General features: G+C 37.8%; 1 protein-coding gene across 1 annotated transcript; it reads right to left on the bottom strand.

Moving 5' to 3' along the window:
* Nucleotides 1-8,291: 8,291 nt before the first annotated feature.
* Sfrp4 (secreted frizzled related protein 4) lies at nt 8,292-17,963 on the bottom strand. Its single transcript, XM_047561650.1, has 6 exons — nt 17,205-17,963; nt 15,812-15,892; nt 15,648-15,713; nt 13,643-13,841; nt 10,746-10,809; nt 8,292-9,130 (listed from the first exon to the last, which is right to left on the bottom strand). Exons 1-6 carry the CDS (start codon nt 17,647-17,649, stop codon nt 8,945-8,947), a joined length of 1,041 nt encoding a protein of 346 aa, XP_047417606.1. The 5' UTR covers nt 17,650-17,963; the 3' UTR covers nt 8,292-8,944.
* Between the last annotated feature and the right edge of the window lie 194 nt (nt 17,964-18,157).

Consider the following 18,157-nt stretch of genomic DNA (forward strand, 5'->3'; position numbering starts at 1 on the left):
AATTATGCAGAGAAGTAAGCATAGCAAAAATCTCCACCTTCTTAATTTCCTTCACCTCTCTGCCTCCTTCAAACTGAGTAGTATTCTCCACTGTTTTATATGACCAGCTCGTATTGGGGTGTTCCTCAGCTGACTGCGTTATGCACCACACTGTTACTGCATCAAGGATAGTCCAGAACTTTTAAAGCTTGAAAACTCCCATAACAGTAATATCACATTTCACCAGAAGATGGCAAGCTACACTCAGTTGTGTATAAGGGTGACTCCCTCAGTATGAAGATTTTATACACAAGATAGAGAAAGGCCATTTCTTTTGGATACAGGTGAATAACTAGAAATCCAATAATGTCCAAAGAGATACATTCAACTCAGTCCTTACTTGTGTCATTCTGAGTCTTGAGGGGGTTGAATTTAGTGAGTGGGATATGTCCGTGTAAGGCAGACCTGTGGGGATGGGGTTTGCAATACCTGTAAATATCTTCTTGCCCCTGAAAGCAAAACATTAGAAAAGACTGAAAACTCCTCAGAGTCACAGCTCAGCATGGTCTTGAATTCAGCTCAGGTCTTGAATCTTAGCTGAACTTTGGGCAGAAAATGCAACTAGTCCTAAACTATTGTGACTGAGGAATTAAGGACTACAAAATAGGTGGGAACAGCTGGGTGCTTTGAGCTGAGACTTAGCATGAGAAAGTACACATGATAGTGGGGATTGGAATGTGGATCCACATGCAGGGATAGACTCAGAAAGGTAAGTGGGTGCTTATGCAGAAAGTACCACTATCCCAAGTGCCAAACATAGTTGGGGTTTGGGACCTTATGAATTCCCTTAGGTAAAATGATCCCCATCCTTTAGTCTTTGCTCAGCCATGTACCTTGACCCTGAACCCAGAGTCTCTTTGATGGCTGTACTAAATCCCTGTGTTAGTCAGCTTTCTATTACTATAACAAAATACTGGAGATAATTAACTTCAAAAGAGAAAAGGTTTATTTTGGCTCAGGGTTTGAGAGGTTTCAGTCCATGGTCTGTTGGCCCCATTGCTTAAGCCTGTGGCAAGGTAGTAAATCATGATCGGGAGCACATGGAGGAACAAGCTGCTTAGCTCATGGTAGCTAGGAAGCAAAATAATTAATTAATTAATAAAGAAACAGGTGGGATGTTGATATAAACTGAGAGGGAACATTCCCAATGACCTAAGTTTATCCCACTAGGCCTGACCTTCTGAAGATTCTACCACTTCCCAATAATGCCATGGAATGGAGACCAGGGACCAGGCCTTTAAATGGGCCCATGGGGAACATTTAAGATCCAAAGATCCAAACAATAGCAGTCTCTCCAATCCTTTTCCAAGACAGGACACCTGAAGCATTCTTGGTTGGAGCCCAATTCTGGACTTCAATATCTCTTCCTTGGATCCAGTTCCCTGTAAGGAGACACCTTGAAGACAATGGACATAGTAAAATATGCTATCCTTTATTTTAAGGCACTTAGGCTGGGTGTCCTGCTGCCTTTTCTGCTTACTGGAGTGGGTTCCCTGACGCTGATGCCTGACTGAACTGTTTAAACTTGCTCATTCATTGGAAGTTACTTTGGATGACCTACAAAGTCATATTTTTATGCTTTCAGTAAAGGGAGAAAATTGACTCAGCAATTGTCCATGTGACTTTCAGCTGCTGAAATACTTCAATGACATAATAAATATTCAGAAGCTTAAATATGTTAATGAATTTTAAAATTCCACCAGTTTGATTCAACAATGGCATTTTACATTTCCTTTGGTACCATGATGGGATGTTATTCATAATTCCATTTCTTATTTAACCTCAGTTCTTTACACCTCATTATGTTATTCAAGTTCTTAAGATTTTGTGAGATTTGGCAACAGCCCTCTGGGTATGAGATTTCTCTGTTAGCTAAGTTTAATTGCTAATATAATATGATCTTTACTCTTTTCAAAGTATGTCACCAAAGAGACCTGAGCTTGCCATTATAAAATAATTCTCATCTACATATTACCATAGTGTATTTTAGAATTATCTAGTTATAAAACTGTTCTCCCCTATGTACACGTACGATTACATGTATGGTGTGAATCCACATCATGTACAACCATAAAAATGAAAAGTTGTTCTCCATTTGTGTATGATAAATCAAAATGCGGTCTGTAAAAATAAAAATAAATTTAAAAAGAAAATTTGACATAAACAGATGCATCTTGGAAATAATAAAGTATTATATATTTTTTAAAAAGTAAGTAAATAAATAAAAAGAAGAAAAACCAATAAAATAGAGGAAGGCTATCACTGGGAGGTAGGAGGGAAGGGAAAGAGGAAATACTAGGGACTGAATTGAAGAAAACTATGTTATATACATTTATGAGTATGTGAAAATAAACCCTATTTTTTCATATATTTTTTAAAAAACTGTTTTGTAAATATCACAACTAAAGATATTAGACTCAAGCTTGTGCTGTCTGGACCTATAAAGGCAAAACTGGACACTTTGTGGTCCTTATTACTGCCATTAATTGCCTCTTAAAATATTTCCTTACATTGTAGTAGAAAGAGAAATCTCTTAGAAGAGCAGATAAGTACTGTGAGATCTATAGTTTTGATCAGCCTATTCATTCTTCAATAAACTTGAAATAGAAAGACATAGAAAAGCTTAAAGACATGCATCTTTAAGATCTAGGGATTCAAATAGTGTACTAAAGCCAATTACTAAAATCAACAGGGACATTTTGTTGACACCACTCCTTTATAGTGGAAAGGATAGTGGTAAAATTTTAAGATTTTTATGACTATCATATTGTGTTGATTATGGGAATTTGAATCAGATTTTAAATTTCCTATCCTTTATAGGAAAGGATAGTGGTAAAATTTTAAGATTTTTATGACTATCATATTGTGATGATTATGAGAATTTGAATCAGAGGTCCAACCACATGGGCCATAGCACAAATGTCCAACTGCAGCATTCGGCAGATGTGCGGGATTGCCATACCACGGTTTATTCTAGGTAGTGACAGCATAACAGGAGGCTTCCTATGCAGAGATGTCCTAGGAAGATGAGGGACTCCTTAATGGGTGATTTAAACTCAAAGTCAAACCACCCTTAGAGATTACTGCAATCTGGAATGTTTCCACTCAAACTTTCCTCCTCCTTCCCTGTCTCCTTCTGTCAGGGTGGACATGCATTGTGCTCCTGGCCCTACCCAGCTCCTTTCCCTTTCTCTCCCTCAGGTGTTTCCTCTCCTAGAATTTTTGTACATTTAATTCTGTTTTGGCAGCTGCTTCTCCAATGACCCAGACTAACACACATAATCAATATAATAGTTTTCAGGTCTGTGTGTCTACATGACTTTAAGCCATACTACGTTGTGCATCTTTGATGTTATTTTTATGGCATCCTGTAATTATAAAAGTAACACATGGTTGGATATGGTGGTACATTCCTGTAATCCCAATGGCTCTGGAGACTAAGACAGAAGAATTGTGAGTTCAAAGCTAGCTTCAGCAATTTAGTTGTTGTGGGGTGCTACTAAAAACAGACCAATCACCAACTGAGAAGTTCAAATTTGAGAGTCTTTATTAGCCAGCAGGCTGACCATCCCCCACAAGGACCAAAATGGCTACTAGAAGGACAGCCCTGAGTGTAGGGTTGCAGGGTTTTTTTTTTTTGTTTTTTTTTTTTAACCATAAATAAAGCATGTCAGTACATCAATCATAAGTGCCTGTTGCTATGATTCAAAACTACAAACTAACATCATGAGATCTAAAATCATAAGCAGAAGGGGAAGTAGGTCAAAATGATCTTAAGTCTGATACAAGTTAAAGAATAGTTACTAACATCTAGACAATCGTTCTCTGACAGAGTACATTGTCCAAGAAAGATAGGAACCAAAAAGAGAACAATTTTATACATTATATAAGAATTGCCATTTTGTGTTGCGACGCATGCTGTGCTAAGCAACTGATGATGGGTACACAGGCGTGGTGTTCCCACAGGAGAAGCATTTGCTATATGACATGAAGTCTCAGGGAAAAATGGAATCTGTTTGATCATTACCCATATAGCCTGGCCCATAACATAGTGAGGCCCTAAGCAACTTAGCAAGACCCTGTCTCAAAATAAAATGTAAAGTGGACTGGGGATGTGGTTCAGTGATTAAGTGCTCCTGGGTTCATCTCTGGTACAAAAAAAAAAAAAAAAAAAAAAAGGTAACATATGTTCATTAGATAATATACTTACTATAGACCTTTTTGAACAATCAATGTGTGTAGCCTTTAAATATGCTTTCTCAGAATATATTTTATCATCAACAATGCACTGGTTAATGTATTAATTAAGAAATGTATGGATAGTAGAATAGCTGAATTAAAGTGAAATCATATTACTAAACCCTGTGTTATGAACAGTACTGATGTCACTCCTGTGAGTGGTCAGGGGTCAGGACTAGCTTTGTGACAGGAATGGGTCTGGTGAATAATTAAGTACTATCACGTAGATCAAGGGCACTTAGAAGTGTGAAGACATAAGCTTGAATTAGAGCTATGGCAAACTCAAGAATAATGATTAAGACCAAGATAACAGAAATAATTTAGACCCTGCAGGGCTAATATGATGAAGATATCTATACCTTGTACTCTTCTAGGTCTTTTTTTTTTTTTTTCTCCTGGTCTTGCATTCGCAGTAATGGTAGAAAATCATACCCTTTCGTGCTTTGAAAACCACATTTAAAAGTCCATTCTCACCTGTCACTGGCAAAATTCTCTGCATTTATGTTGTGCAGCTGTGAAGCATATACATACAACTGAATTTCTTTACATGGGAAGATTTTGCTGCTGCTTTATTAAATTCAGACAACAAAACAGGGAGGAATCTGGAAAGATTCACAACATAATGCTCCTTTTTATTTTTTGGAGTAGCTACTTTGTCATTCTGGATATTTCTGTTTTCTTTTTTCTTTTTTTTTTTTGCTTGTGTGTTATTTGAGTAACGAAAAGGGGTGGGTTGATTGCTATCTTAAGGCCAAGTGTCTCTGCTCTGAGGTACTGAGATTAAAGTGGAAACCCTATCCCAAGGACTCCATTGATCTGGAGGATATGACAGGCTTTCTTACCAGTTAAGGGACACAGTTCACAATTAAATAAACTTTTAGGTTTGCATACCTATAATATAATACATCTTTCAGTATAAAAGACTCCTCAAAAAGTATTTTCCCCACTAGAAAATATGGTATCAGACTACAACCCAAACCAAAAATTGTTGCTGTATTGCTCTTTCTAAGCTGATGAATGAGTAGTCCTCTTACAGAGTATTCCAGGTTTATGTTGCCAAAATATCAGTAAACAAAGGCTGGGTAAATTAAAATTAGGAACTCTGGGAGCCCAGATCTTTCTCTTTCCATGAATAGAATATCAGACAAGCCCTCACACAGCATTTCTCTTGCAAGGAAGATTGTGTCTTCTCAGGTCTCCTTTATCTCCTTTCCATGATTACATATAACCATTATTGCCTTTTGAATTTGTGACAAGAAGAGGTGGATATTTGTGGCAAAAATGTGCCCTTCATTTTTACCCAGTAAGTTGCTCCCCAAACAGAATCCCCCTCAGGCTAGTACAAGTTAAGGGGTTATATTTTGAGGATGCAATAGACAATCTTATGGACATCCAAGGACAGAAACCCAATAGTGTGGTTAGACTGGAAACTGAACATAGAAGAACAGAGAACCAGAAAGTAAGAACACAGGCTATTAATGTGAGTTTTCACGTACCTTAAAAGGAGGTGTGGGCAGAGAGACAATCTATTGGCCTTTTTCTACACTCTGATTCTTCAGGTTCTCTAGCTAATCAGTTATATTATTAAACTTATTTCATTTTAAAAACTTGAGGGGGTTGTATGGTTTTTCCCAATAACCAAGAAATGATCTCTCTTATTTATCTACCTATACCTTAATCTGTTAACCTACTCAGTCATTCAGGTGTCCATCCAGTCATTTATCTATTAACTATTCCTTCTTTTAGATGCTCACTCCTTCGTTTCTGCAGCAGTGTTGAGAATGTTAGGGTTGATTCTTCACAGGTAGAGGAAATTCATTCAAGGGCACTGTTAAATCCAAGCTTGACTTTACAAAATTCTGGGGAAGGAGAGAATTTGGAAGTTCAGCACTTTCATACATCTATAGTCTCAGACTTCTGTAGCGTAATTGACAATATGACCAAAAATGTTCCTTGCAGGGCATGTACCATGGCCCAATGATGCCACTGAAACAAACTTATCCCAAGAAACTAATGAAGGATATGCACAGACATTTGACTATCAAGATGCTTATTCAGTTATTTAGTGTGATCAGTTAAGAACTAACCCAAGTATTCAATAGCATGAGTTTGTTGAGAACTGCATACCATGGAATACAACATAGCCATTGTTAATGAGGTGATATCAGCTATGTTAATATGAAAACTAAACTCAATAAAGCGGTGAGTGAAAGAGGCAGGTTATGAAACAATATGTAATAGGCTCCAACTTTTATTTTTTTCAAATCACTATATAAATGCATAAGGAAATACCTGGAGAATTGTATTCTGAGATATAATGACTACTCCCACGTAGGTAGGATTTTAGGTAGATTAAGTAGGTCTGTAGTTCCACTTTTTAATTTTTTGCATTTATTTAGTACTTCATAGAGAATACATGTGTACATTGTTATTGTTATTATTATTACCAGGATTGAACCCAGGGGCACTTAACCACTAAGACACGTTTCCAGTCCTTTTTTAATTTTAATTTTAATTTTTAAATTTTGAGACAGGGTCTCATTAAGTTGCTTAGGGTCTCACTAAGTTGCTGAGCCTGGCTTTGGATTTAAGCTCCTCCTGCCTCGGCTTCCTGAGTTGTTAGGATTACAGGTGTGCATCACTATGCCCAATTACTGTGTTATTAAAATATTGACAAAATTATCTTTAAAAAAGATGTGTCTCCCCTAGTGTGGTGGTACATGGCTATAATTCTGGACAGTCAGGAGACTGAGTCAGGAGGATCACAAGTTGGAGGACAGCCCAACTTTTTGAGATACTCTCTCAAAATAAAATTAAAAGGGTAGGAGATGTAGCTTTGTGATAAAATATTTACCTAGCATGAGCAAGGTCCTGGGTTCAATTTTAGCACTAGAAAGAATTTAATTTTAAAAAATGCATGCCTTCAGTTGCTTATAGGTTTTTTAAAAAATTTATTGATAAAATATTGTAAAATAAGTTTTTGTCTGATTGAAATATTCCACATCTCAAGTAATTTCCACTTTTAGAGATAGAACCTCAACATTCCTCTCCATATTTTATATCTATTCTTCTCATCTATATTTAGATAAGGGAAGCTTTTAAGAGAGAAAACTGAATTTTTGGTGTTCACAGGAGACCACTCTAGTTCTTGTCACGTCACCCTCAGTGAGGGTTATACTTACGTTCAACTTTTTCATAAAAACCACACAGTGGCCTGGTTAATCTTTAGGGGTAAATCAAACACACAGAGTACAGGGATTAAATCATCTCATTAAAGATCTTGTATGAACCGGTACAGTGGTGCATGCCTGTGATCCCAGTGGCTTGGGAGGCTGACACAGGAAGATCTCAAGTTCAAAGCCAGCTTCATCAACTTAGCAAGACCCTAAGCAACTCAGCGAAACCCTGTCTATAAATAAAATACAAAATAGGGGTGGGGATGTGGTTCAGTGGTTAAGTACCCCTGGGTTCAATCTCTGGTACCAAAAATAAATAAATAAATAAAAGTTCTTATACAAATTCATTTAACTTACCCCCTCTCCTGAGAAGCGAGAACCATGGCCAATCTAAAGGAGAAATCAGTCTTAAACTTTCAGATTTTTCTACTAGTTCCACACATAGTGGAACAAGTGGGCAAGTGACCTCTGTCCTCTTCCCCAGGCACAGAGCTGCAATGGCCATGCCATAGCAGGTGGAGAACCAGCAGATTGAGAACCCAGCCCTCCCACCAGGGGCCCACAGGCTCTGCATTGAGCACCAGCAATTGCCAGGAGAATATTCTCCCTGGTTTGGTAATCATGATCTGTGGATGTATTGGGAAGCGGGATGAGTACCACACCTCTTGTGGGTATAAATTACTTGAGTGTTGACCCATTAATTGGGATCTAATCATTATGGGACTAACCAATTCCCTGTTTCTGGAGTACTGACAAGAAGCATCATGACCATGAGATCAGAGCATCTCCAACCCTGCAGGTAACCAGAAAACAAGAATTCAGGCATTGTTTCTCTGCCTCTCCTTTTTATTTAGTTGTTGTTATTATTTTAGAATTTTTTAAAGAGTTACCAAAAACAGAGCTGGACGTCTTACAAACACACATTACCATTTCCATGTCCTCCTTCTCTAGCGATTTCAAAAATTCCCCCTTCATCACAAAAATCTTTCTGCAGACATTAAACACATAAAGATCTTTTAAAACATCCCATTTCTCTTGCTTTCCCCAGAAGCATTATGTTTCCATCACATTTTCAAATATTGCTAACATTTTAGCAGAAATCAAATATTTTGTCCAAAAATGAGCGTTTTGTTTGAAATGTGGCATTGATTTCACAACGCACATATTAAGTCAGATTCGGAAAACAAAAGCACGTTTTCTCCACGTGGAAGTCACACAGAATATGTACACAGGCTACTCTGAATGCAAAACGCTTTCAACCAGCTTTATTTATTACACCCTTCCATACCAAAGGGCAAACCTACCAAACTGGCTTGTGGTGCCTTAGAAATATAAATTGAAGCCTATCATTAAGAAAAATGCTGCAAGGTGTGTCTATGAGAGCACTGCAGTGAGTCGTTAAGGCAAGGGGCACGTGGCCTTACGCAGGCTGTTCCAGGCAAGGCCTGGCCTCATCTCTACGGAAGTCTCCAGTTAGGAAAGCAGTCAGCTCACACTCTCTTCGGGTTTGTTTTCTTCTGGGCACTTCTAGCTTTAATATTCTTCTTAGGGCTGGCTGGTTTGGCAGCAGGTGGCTTTCCCTTTGGTTTGGGGGGATTACTACGACTGGTGCGTCCTGCAGTTCGCTTCTTGTCCTGAAGTGTTCTCCGCTGTTCCTGCAGCCTCTCTTCCCACTGCTGGAAGACAATTCACAAAGGTGACTCAAATACATGGCACCTCTCTTGATGTTAAACTAATATTAGAATTTACCAGTGTTTGTATTTATTTATTTATTTATTTATTTATTTATTTATTGCCAGCACAATGGTCTCACTGAAATATCAGGACAATGACAATTAAAATGACCACTGGATGTTAAGCACTTGTCAAGTACCAGATGATTTGGAAAGCGCTTAATCTATGGTGAAGTCAAAACTTTGAAACTCACAAAGTGGGTAATACTGTCAGAACCAGAAAATAAACACATGGAGGCTATTTGCAGAAAGCCATATAGTTGATAAATGCTTGAATCAGGATTCAAATTCACCCACTATCTCTAGGGCTCCAGACCCACACCCATGCATTTTGACCGCAGTCCTATAATGTAAATTCAGACACAGCAACAACTGAAAATCAACCCACTCGAATAGGAACTGCTTTATATTATTATCCATGCTTTCCTTTCCTTTCTCGTTAGAGTATATTTCATTCAGTAAAATGTTTGAGCAGGCACTAGAATTGTAATGAAAAGGAAAACACTCTTCCCACTCTCCTAGGACATATTTCCAGTCTGTTCTAGAATATCAAGCTCATTAGTGCATGTTGCTTTCATATGGTGAAGTATATCGGAATATTTGCCACCAAAACTGTGATTCTTGAAAGTTTCTTTTCTCTCAGCAACATCAGGTCCTCTGGCCAACTTTCTTTTCCATTGATGCCTCTATATTACTGAAACCAGGTAACCAATTCTGTGAGTAGCACTATTTCTTTCTAGTAGCACTGAGCATGCGCCTGAGCTGTTTATGAGTTTTTGACCATGATTTTAGCTCAGATTTAACACAATAGTGTTTAGTTCTGTTATTCAGATAATGCTGTGTTGTAACTATATTCTCCATAAGTCAGTTAATATATATTCTTGCCTAAGAATTCTTATTCATACAAATTAAGAGGATATTGGCCAGGAGCAGTCCCTTTTGTGAACTGGAAAACATGAATTCTCCTAAAGATGTCTAAATTCATCTTCAAGACGAAGGATGCTTTAGAAGTTTCACATCAATTACCTGATTTCTCATCTTGAGGCAAAAAGCTATTCTAACTCCTTTAATTGAACTATGAATGTCTCTATGATGTTACCATTAAAATTATGGATTTGGTCATCTGATTTTTTCATAACAATCTTAGAGTACTTTAAATACAGGGAAAGATTTTGCTATGTATAGTGATGGTATAAGTTTTAGAACTGGGTGTTTGCATCCCTATATGTTGGTTTTAATCCCAGTAGATATTAACTCTACTTAATATCTTAATTACTAAAACAATTAAATTATAATACAAGAAAGAAACAAAAGAATAATTTAATTTAGAAATAACTAGTACTTTATAATTGAACAAAAACCAACTCTGAAGCCAAATGATAGACTTCTGATAAAAAAATTCAAGTACAAATAGCTATGCTTAATTACTTATTCAAAAGATACTATTACTAGTTCCCATGAGAGTTTGGATATAAAGAATGTGAAGGGTTCCCAGATTCTATTGAATTTAATTACATGCATTTGCATCCATATTCAGACTGTTGCCAATTACACTTACTATGGATCTTTTACTAAGTTGATCTCTCCATTTTTCAACTAAGCAATTTTCAAGAAGCATCATCCTGAAAGAAAGAAATCTATCTTAGTACTTTATAAAAGTAAAAAGTTTAAAAGTGCAGAAAATTATTTAAAATTTGTTTCAATAACCCTTATCCCTATAATCCATCCTTTTCAAATACATGTGTACAAGAATATAAATGTACATGTATATACATATGTATATGTATTTAAAAGCATATAGTATATTTACATCCTACTGTACATTTCCTTTCATCATTATATTATACTCACTTTCTGATATAATTAGGAAAACTCAAAGATCAACTTTAAACAATATAATGTTACAACTGTGGTTATTCAGTTAGCCATTTCTTTACTATTGAATTCCCTCTTTTATTTAGCTATAGCTACAGCTACTATAATGAGAGTTGCGTTGAATATCCTTATATATAGTAATGGGCTCTGGCTTATTATTTCCTGAAGACAGATTTCTGAAAGTAGAATAACTAGGTCAAAGGATTTGGATTTTTTTTTTTTTTAAGATTTTCAATACAAACTGCCAAACAGTTTCAAAATGGTTATACTTCCATTCAACTCACTAACATTCAGAATTAGGTAAAAATGAATCTGCTTTTAATTTGGGCTTTGGAATTAAGAAGGTATTTTTTTTATCAGTGCATCATAATTATAGCGGATTCGCTGTTATCTGTCGTCCATGAACAACATAATTTGCTCAGTTTCACTCCTCAGTGTTTTGCCTTTTCCTTTCTTCCTCCCACAGCTTCCTGTTCTCTCTTCTATTTTCATGAGTTCCCTTTTTTATTCCCTTTTTCTCTCTAATTTCCACATATGAGAGAAAACATTCCACCCTGATGTTTACTTGCTATTTGCATTTCTTCAAGAATTCCTTTTTATGGATTTATGTATGCATATTTCTACATTGTGTTCTCAGCATTTTAAATATTAATTTGTGTGAACTTTTGATAAAGATCACAAAACTTGTCATATCCACCTCAAGAATTTTTCTCAACTTTTATCAGTCTTTCCATTTTTGTTTTTTTAAGTACACAATATTATGTGTCTTGGTATTTTTCCCTGCAATTTCTTATATTACTTTTATGTTTACAAAGTCCTTTGACTTTCAGATCTCACATTTAATCACATACTCTGATTAAGTTTGTAAAATATTTATCAATTGTACCTACTTGAAATTTATTTTCTAGTACAGTATAAAGTGAAAAACATACTATTTTTGCAAACAAGCATATTTGCAACATTTACTAAATAACATTCATTTTTCTATCAATTTAGCACATTTCTTTGACAGTAAAGACTTGTTTTGTGTCTTAAAATCTCTCGAGAATTATTCTTTTTTTATTTATTTATACATCTAGCACCACATGGATTTAACATGTGTAGCTTTATATTAGTTTTAAAAGGCAGATCTCCTCTCATCACTTCTATTTCCCAAATCCCCTTTACATGCCCTTACCAGTTTCTTTTTCCAAATGATGATGAGTACCATGTATGAAGAAATAAATCCTAATCATCCAAAAATATTTGTAATGCAATACAAATATATAAACCCATTCATCTGTTCTGATAGAATTTAATGACTAGCAATCTAATTCCTCTCCAGCTGCATCTAGCAATGTAGCAGGTGCAAACAGTACACAAGACACATGCCCAAAAATACAGCTGACTTCCTAATGGAGACAAGATGTAAGTGGAAGGACAGCCTGAAAGCCAAGATACAAGGTGGAGTATGAGGAGGTATACTGGTATTGGTGGAATATGGAATCAGAAATTATTCAAGTGCACTCAGTTTCAAAAGAAGTGTTTGTTTCCTGTTTGGAGCAATGGAGTCTTGGGCTACACCATGAAGAAACAGAGAAGCATGAATGGCAGACACTCAAAGGGATCACTTGTTCTATACAAATGAATGATTTTCTGGAAAGTATCTGCAGCAAGTTACAGGGCACATCCTGGAAACCAGGTTGTAGAATTTGACTTTATATTATAGGGAATGTGCCAATATATTTAAATAAATGACCAGTGAAGGGATGTGAGGAGACAAATATTCCCAGCTAGAATGTGTGCATGTGTATGCATATAACATAATTTATTTATTTATACTTTGCCTTGTGATGACTTGAGTTGAAAATCACATATTCTTAGATTCAGAAGTCACCTTAAAAAGCTCGGTGCAGTGGAGCATGCATGTAGTCCCAGGAACTCAGGAGGTTGGGACAGAAGGGTCATAAATTCAAGGCCTGCCTCATCAATTTGGCGAGGCCCCAAGCAACTTACTGAGACCTTGATTCAAAATAAAACTAAAAAAGGGCTGAGGATATAGCTCAGTGGTAAATTATCCTTGGGTTAAATCGCCAGTAGCCAGAAGAAAAAAGAGACATTTTAAAGTCTGTGAATGTATATGTTCAATATTCTATAAAACAAATACTGTGAAGTGTACGTAAAAAAATTTATGAAGCCATAGTCCCAGAGTTAACCTTTAAGTTATTAAAGAAACCAAAATCAGAATTTTTCACACTAAGATTGAATGGTCTAGAAAGAATTGTTTTTTCTCAAAATAATTTACTTTCCTATTTGATTTTGAAATCACTTAATGGATTCTGAAATTGATTTCTCAAGATTTTATTTAAAACACATTAGGATATATATATATATTACATGACTTTATATATATATTATATATATATATGTATATATATAATATATATATATAATATATATGCCAAGAGAGACAGCTACTAAAGGTACTTTTTCAAAAACAACTACTGGTGCTGTTCTGTTGTTGTTTTTAAAACTATTAACTGCTAAATGCATTTCATCTGTCTGTGAGCAGTGTGCAGTTTCTTCTGACCGTGAACTTACCTTGAGCGCCACTCGTAACACATGATAAGAACATCTTGGTGGGGCAGGATGTGTGGACACTGGCAGGAGGAGTTTGTAATGAGTGGGACTTGTGTTCGAGGGATGGGTGACAAGGACTTGAAGATCTCTTTTACATCCACCACTGTTGTTACTTCATTGCAGCCACTCCTCTGCACGGCTTTTATTTTGGCATGAATAACTACAATTTAAAAATTGATAAAAGGGTTGTTGAATTTGTGGGTTAAACTAGGGATGGTGCATTCATGCCAACTGCTGAGCCTCTCTTAAAGAATCACTCCTGTAATTATGGTCATGTCCAAGCAACCCCAATGCGGGCAAAGGCCCATATGCTAAATGTAAGGCATCCTTTGTCAACATTGTCTACAAAGTTCTGAATCACACTGCCAGATGGAAAAGCAAACTAAAGGCAGTCTTTAGTTTGGGTTCTCCCTTAGGTCAGCAAAAATATCACAGAAACATATTTATATGTTTCTATTCCCCTTGTGATGATTTGAAGTGAGTACGTATATTCTCACGCTCAGAAGTCACTTTAAAAATCCGGATTCCTTCCATTACCCATCTGATGCTTTAACTTCTTCTGTTTTACAGAAAGAATTATTAGAGTCATAACGTTTTCAAACTACAAGGAATTTCTGAGGACTGTTGTTCTCAATCCTTTACTTTCAAAGATTGACAAAGTAAGGCCCAGGATGAGCAGAGATAGAATTGTTATTACAGGTGGCTGTCAATGTCACTGTCTTTGATCAAGATTTAAATTCTGGCTTCTTTGGTTCCTTGCTATTATCACTGCCTCCCATGGAGTTGCGATCAACCTAATATGGGTCGTTCTTGGATTCTGTCCTAGAAAGCTGGCTTAGATGGAGCCAAAAGAACTTGAATAGAAAATGTTTCATCATCAAAGGGTTCCAAGGCCAGAACACCCCAGAGAATATCTTGGCAGACAAACTTTGATTAGCACCTAAGGCTGATCTTGGCAGATGAGGGACTAAGTAGGTCAGAGTAAGACAACATCTACATAACAGGCTTCAAGGAAAAAAAAAAAAAAAAAAAACTACTGGAAAAAAATAATGTACTTTTGCTGTTGTTGAATTACCCATGTATGATTCTCAAATCTGATATCTTAAGTTCTGGTTGTTTTTTCAGATTTCTGTACAGCATGATTTTCCTACTTTTGTGAGTATATATAACCTAAGTTTGATATAAAATTTAAATTTGAAACGTGAAAACTGAATTAGAAAGTAAACAACATCTTTACCTGGTTTCCTGTTACTTCAGCAAAAATAATTTAAGGTATGCAACAAAGTATAAAATAGCCCAAATAGACATTTTGAAAAAATGTTTTTAGTTAAATTGACTTTCAAATGATGATAGTAGAATTAAACTTACTTAAAACATTTAAAATATCATGACTGAATTTTTCTTTGACAAGATATTCAATGGTTCTTTAAAATAAGAAAGATGAGGGCATTTAAACTATTTCAATTCTGTAGTCATAGAGTTTCATGATTATAATATTCAGCAATATATTTCCCCACATTTTAAAAAAGATTTTAAATATTTGTAACTGTTTATAAGTAAAAAGATATATGGACTTTCTTGGTCTCTGGGCCTTAATTTTCTGGGCCTCAGTTAATCAAGTCCATGAACCACAACTCCATCCTTCCTGAAGCAATAAAACCTTAGGAAGAGAATAAGGGAGAGGGGTCATTTGCTGAGCAGCATTTCTCACCAAGATAAATTTGAGTAAGAGTCTAACTCTAAGTCTGAATTGCACAATGTTCTCACCTGGGTGATTTATTTTGTTTGTACTTGATCTACCCAGAAAGACAATAAATTTCACAACTATTATTACGCTGTCCAGAACCCACATAATCATCTAGAAAAATCATCAAGCCTCTTTTTACTTTGTGACTAGGAGATCTGTCTTTCGCAATTTTGTAATTTGCCAAGTCTCAAAAGTAAATGGCTTTAGCAGATGACTTACCATAGCTGTAGTTTTTGCTCAGATACGTTGCCAATGTTGGCTTTACCTTTTTGCACTTGCACCGATCTAAAAAAGGCACAAAAGAGAGATTACAAAGTTGGAAAAGGGATACAGAAATCATTCTGGGGATGAGAAGGAGAGGGAACCATGGGGAAAGAACTTACCAGGGCTTAGGCGTTTACAGTCCACATCCAGGGGCCGTTCCTGCACCATCATGTCTGCTGTGATGTCTATCCACTTCACATCTGAAACATAAACAGGGCCATGAGGGGTGTGGTCAGTGACTGGGTCTCTTCCCCTTTCTGGAATATAAGAGAGCATTTGAAAAGATAAACTAATACAGTAGCACAGAATACTACTAGCAGTAAAAATGACAGGTGTCAGCTACATCTTTCACAATGATGTCCCCAGACTTAGGAGAGAAATCTCTCAGGTGAGACTTTGCCTATCCAAGCACAAAAAAATTGATGTGAATGAACACCCAATGTAACCAACCTGGAAAAAAGAGTTCACTCCCTCTGAAAGTGATAGTAAAATATTTATTTTCCAAGTTAGCACTTTAATCAAAATAATCAGAATATTTCCAAATCCTCACCTCTCAATTTGCAGTGCAGCAACAGTGCACAGTTGCACAACCAAAACCAAGCATCTCTATCATTTGTAAAATGCAAACAATAATAGTGTTTTCTCTAAAACTCTGAGTTAGAGAGGAGTTTTAATTTTCCCCTCCACTTAACTATGCCTCCTTCATGTTGAGAGCAATCCTCTAAAGTATGACTTGGGAGATGACTCTAAAGTGACACCATAATCTCTTTTAATGTGGGACAACCTAGCTTAGGGGAAGCCAGGATAAAAGAAGGCAAAAATAGTCTAAGGTTTCCTTTCAAGAAGTCAATTTAGACCAGTTCCTCCCCACCACACCCCACCTCCACCCCCCAAAAAAAGAGAAAAAGAAAGAAACAAAGTGAGAAAAGAGAAAAGAAGCAGAAAAGGGATTAACTAAATTGATGCCACGCTAGGTAGCATCTTTAATATGAAACAAAGGTCAGCATTTGCCAAGGGGCAGACCTACATTACAAATCTTATTTCTGCTGGGGAGTAATGACAATTACTGCTCTTTCAGAAAGAACTTTCAAAAAGTAGCACTAAATGGGGAGAGTATTAGCCTCCAGTCGGACTGGTTTAAGCATTAAACTAGTTACAGGCACTGGGTTCAACACTGGCTCACACTCAGAGCAATATCTGTTTGCTACCATGATTATTTCTACTATTACTGTAAATAAAAACATTGCCAATGTTTCCCTTGTAAGCAAATCTTTCTTTTATCCCCCTTCACGGAGCGCCGTGTGCTCTTCCCCATCTCGCTAAATTCCTGTGAAGTAAAGACTTCTGCCTGCTTTCCCACCTCCTCCACGCCTGGTACATAAGACTGGTGCTGCGAGGGAGGGTGCTGTGTGGAACACCCACTGGCAGCGGTAGGTGAGGCCCGCCTCATTCTCAAGTCGCGGTGACGCCCCAGACACTTCTGACCTCCCTCCAACTTTCCCAGTGCCTCACCATCTGGGAGGTCTGTGACTATGGCCTCTGGCGAGATGCAGACCCCACGGTCATAGACTGGCAACTCGTCGCAGGCCAGGCTCTCGGGCCAGCTGTGGTTATACATCTTCATGAGGGGTTCACAGTCGTCGCGTGCGCGCTGGCACACAGACTTGCAAGGCTTGATGGGGTCATGCAGGAACTCCAGGGTGCAAATGGGCGCATACATTGCACAGAGGAAGAAGCGCAGCACGGCGCTGCAATTCACATCTACCAGCTCCTCGTATTGCTCGATGGCCAGGATGGCGTTCTCTTGCGTGCTGTGATGCAAGTGGTTGGGCATCCGCGTGATGTTCCAGGGCATGTGCCTACACATGGGGATGCGCACCGCCTCGCAGGGCGCGCCGCGCACGCCCAGAGCCAGGCGCAGCCACAGGCACAAAGCCACAAGGATGGAGAGGAGCATGGCACTGCCTTCCCGCGCTGCGATCCAGATAGGCAGAAAGTGCCTATTCGTCCCGCTAGTCTTTCGCTGACCCTTCTCCTAGGAGGAAATTCTTCGGGTTATTGGAGAGTTTTCTTCCCCAAACTCCAGTCGGCAGCAATAGGGTTTGGCTGAAGATCTCAGCCTTCCAGCGAAAAGAGCACCAGCAGCGCCAGCGCTCAGTCTCCTGGACACGAACTCGTTCGGGCTGCTCCAGTCCCGGACCCCGAAGCTCCCAGTGCAGCCAGCCACGGCCATTTCGGGACCCTATTTATCTCGACACCTCCCCTGACGTGGGCTCGGAACGCTCCCTTGGCAGCTGCAAGAGCGGCGCGGGCTCTCCCTCTGCAGCCCCACCCCCGTCCCCACCATGCAGAAGGGGTGACATCATCTCCCCCCGCCAAAGCCAAGGGCTGGAATCCTGCATTTCCTCCAAAGTCCCTCATTTTCAGTCTGGCCTAATCCTTTTTCTTCGGATCAAGAGCATCTG

Source organism: Sciurus carolinensis, chromosome 8, assembly GCF_902686445.1.
Source record: "Sciurus carolinensis chromosome 8, mSciCar1.2, whole genome shotgun sequence".
Classification (NCBI taxonomy): Eukaryota; Metazoa; Chordata; class Mammalia; order Rodentia; family Sciuridae; genus Sciurus; species Sciurus carolinensis.

What these genes read in the sequence shown, in the direction of transcription:
- Sfrp4 (XM_047561650.1), bottom strand. Translation starts at nt 17,649, where the DNA reads ATGCTCCTCTCCATCCTTGTGGCTTTGTGCCTGTGGCTGCGCCTGGCT. An exon ending in AGTCACAGACCTCCCAGATG is followed by an intron (nt 15,893 to 17,204) that starts GTGAGGCACTGG and finishes TTTATGTTTCAG; the next exon opens with ATGTGAAGTGGATAGACATC. An exon ending in AACTTAGTAAAAGATCCATA is followed by an intron (nt 9,131 to 10,745) that starts GTAAGTGTAATT and finishes ATTGTCTTCCAG; the next exon opens with CAGTGGGAAGAGAGGCTGCA.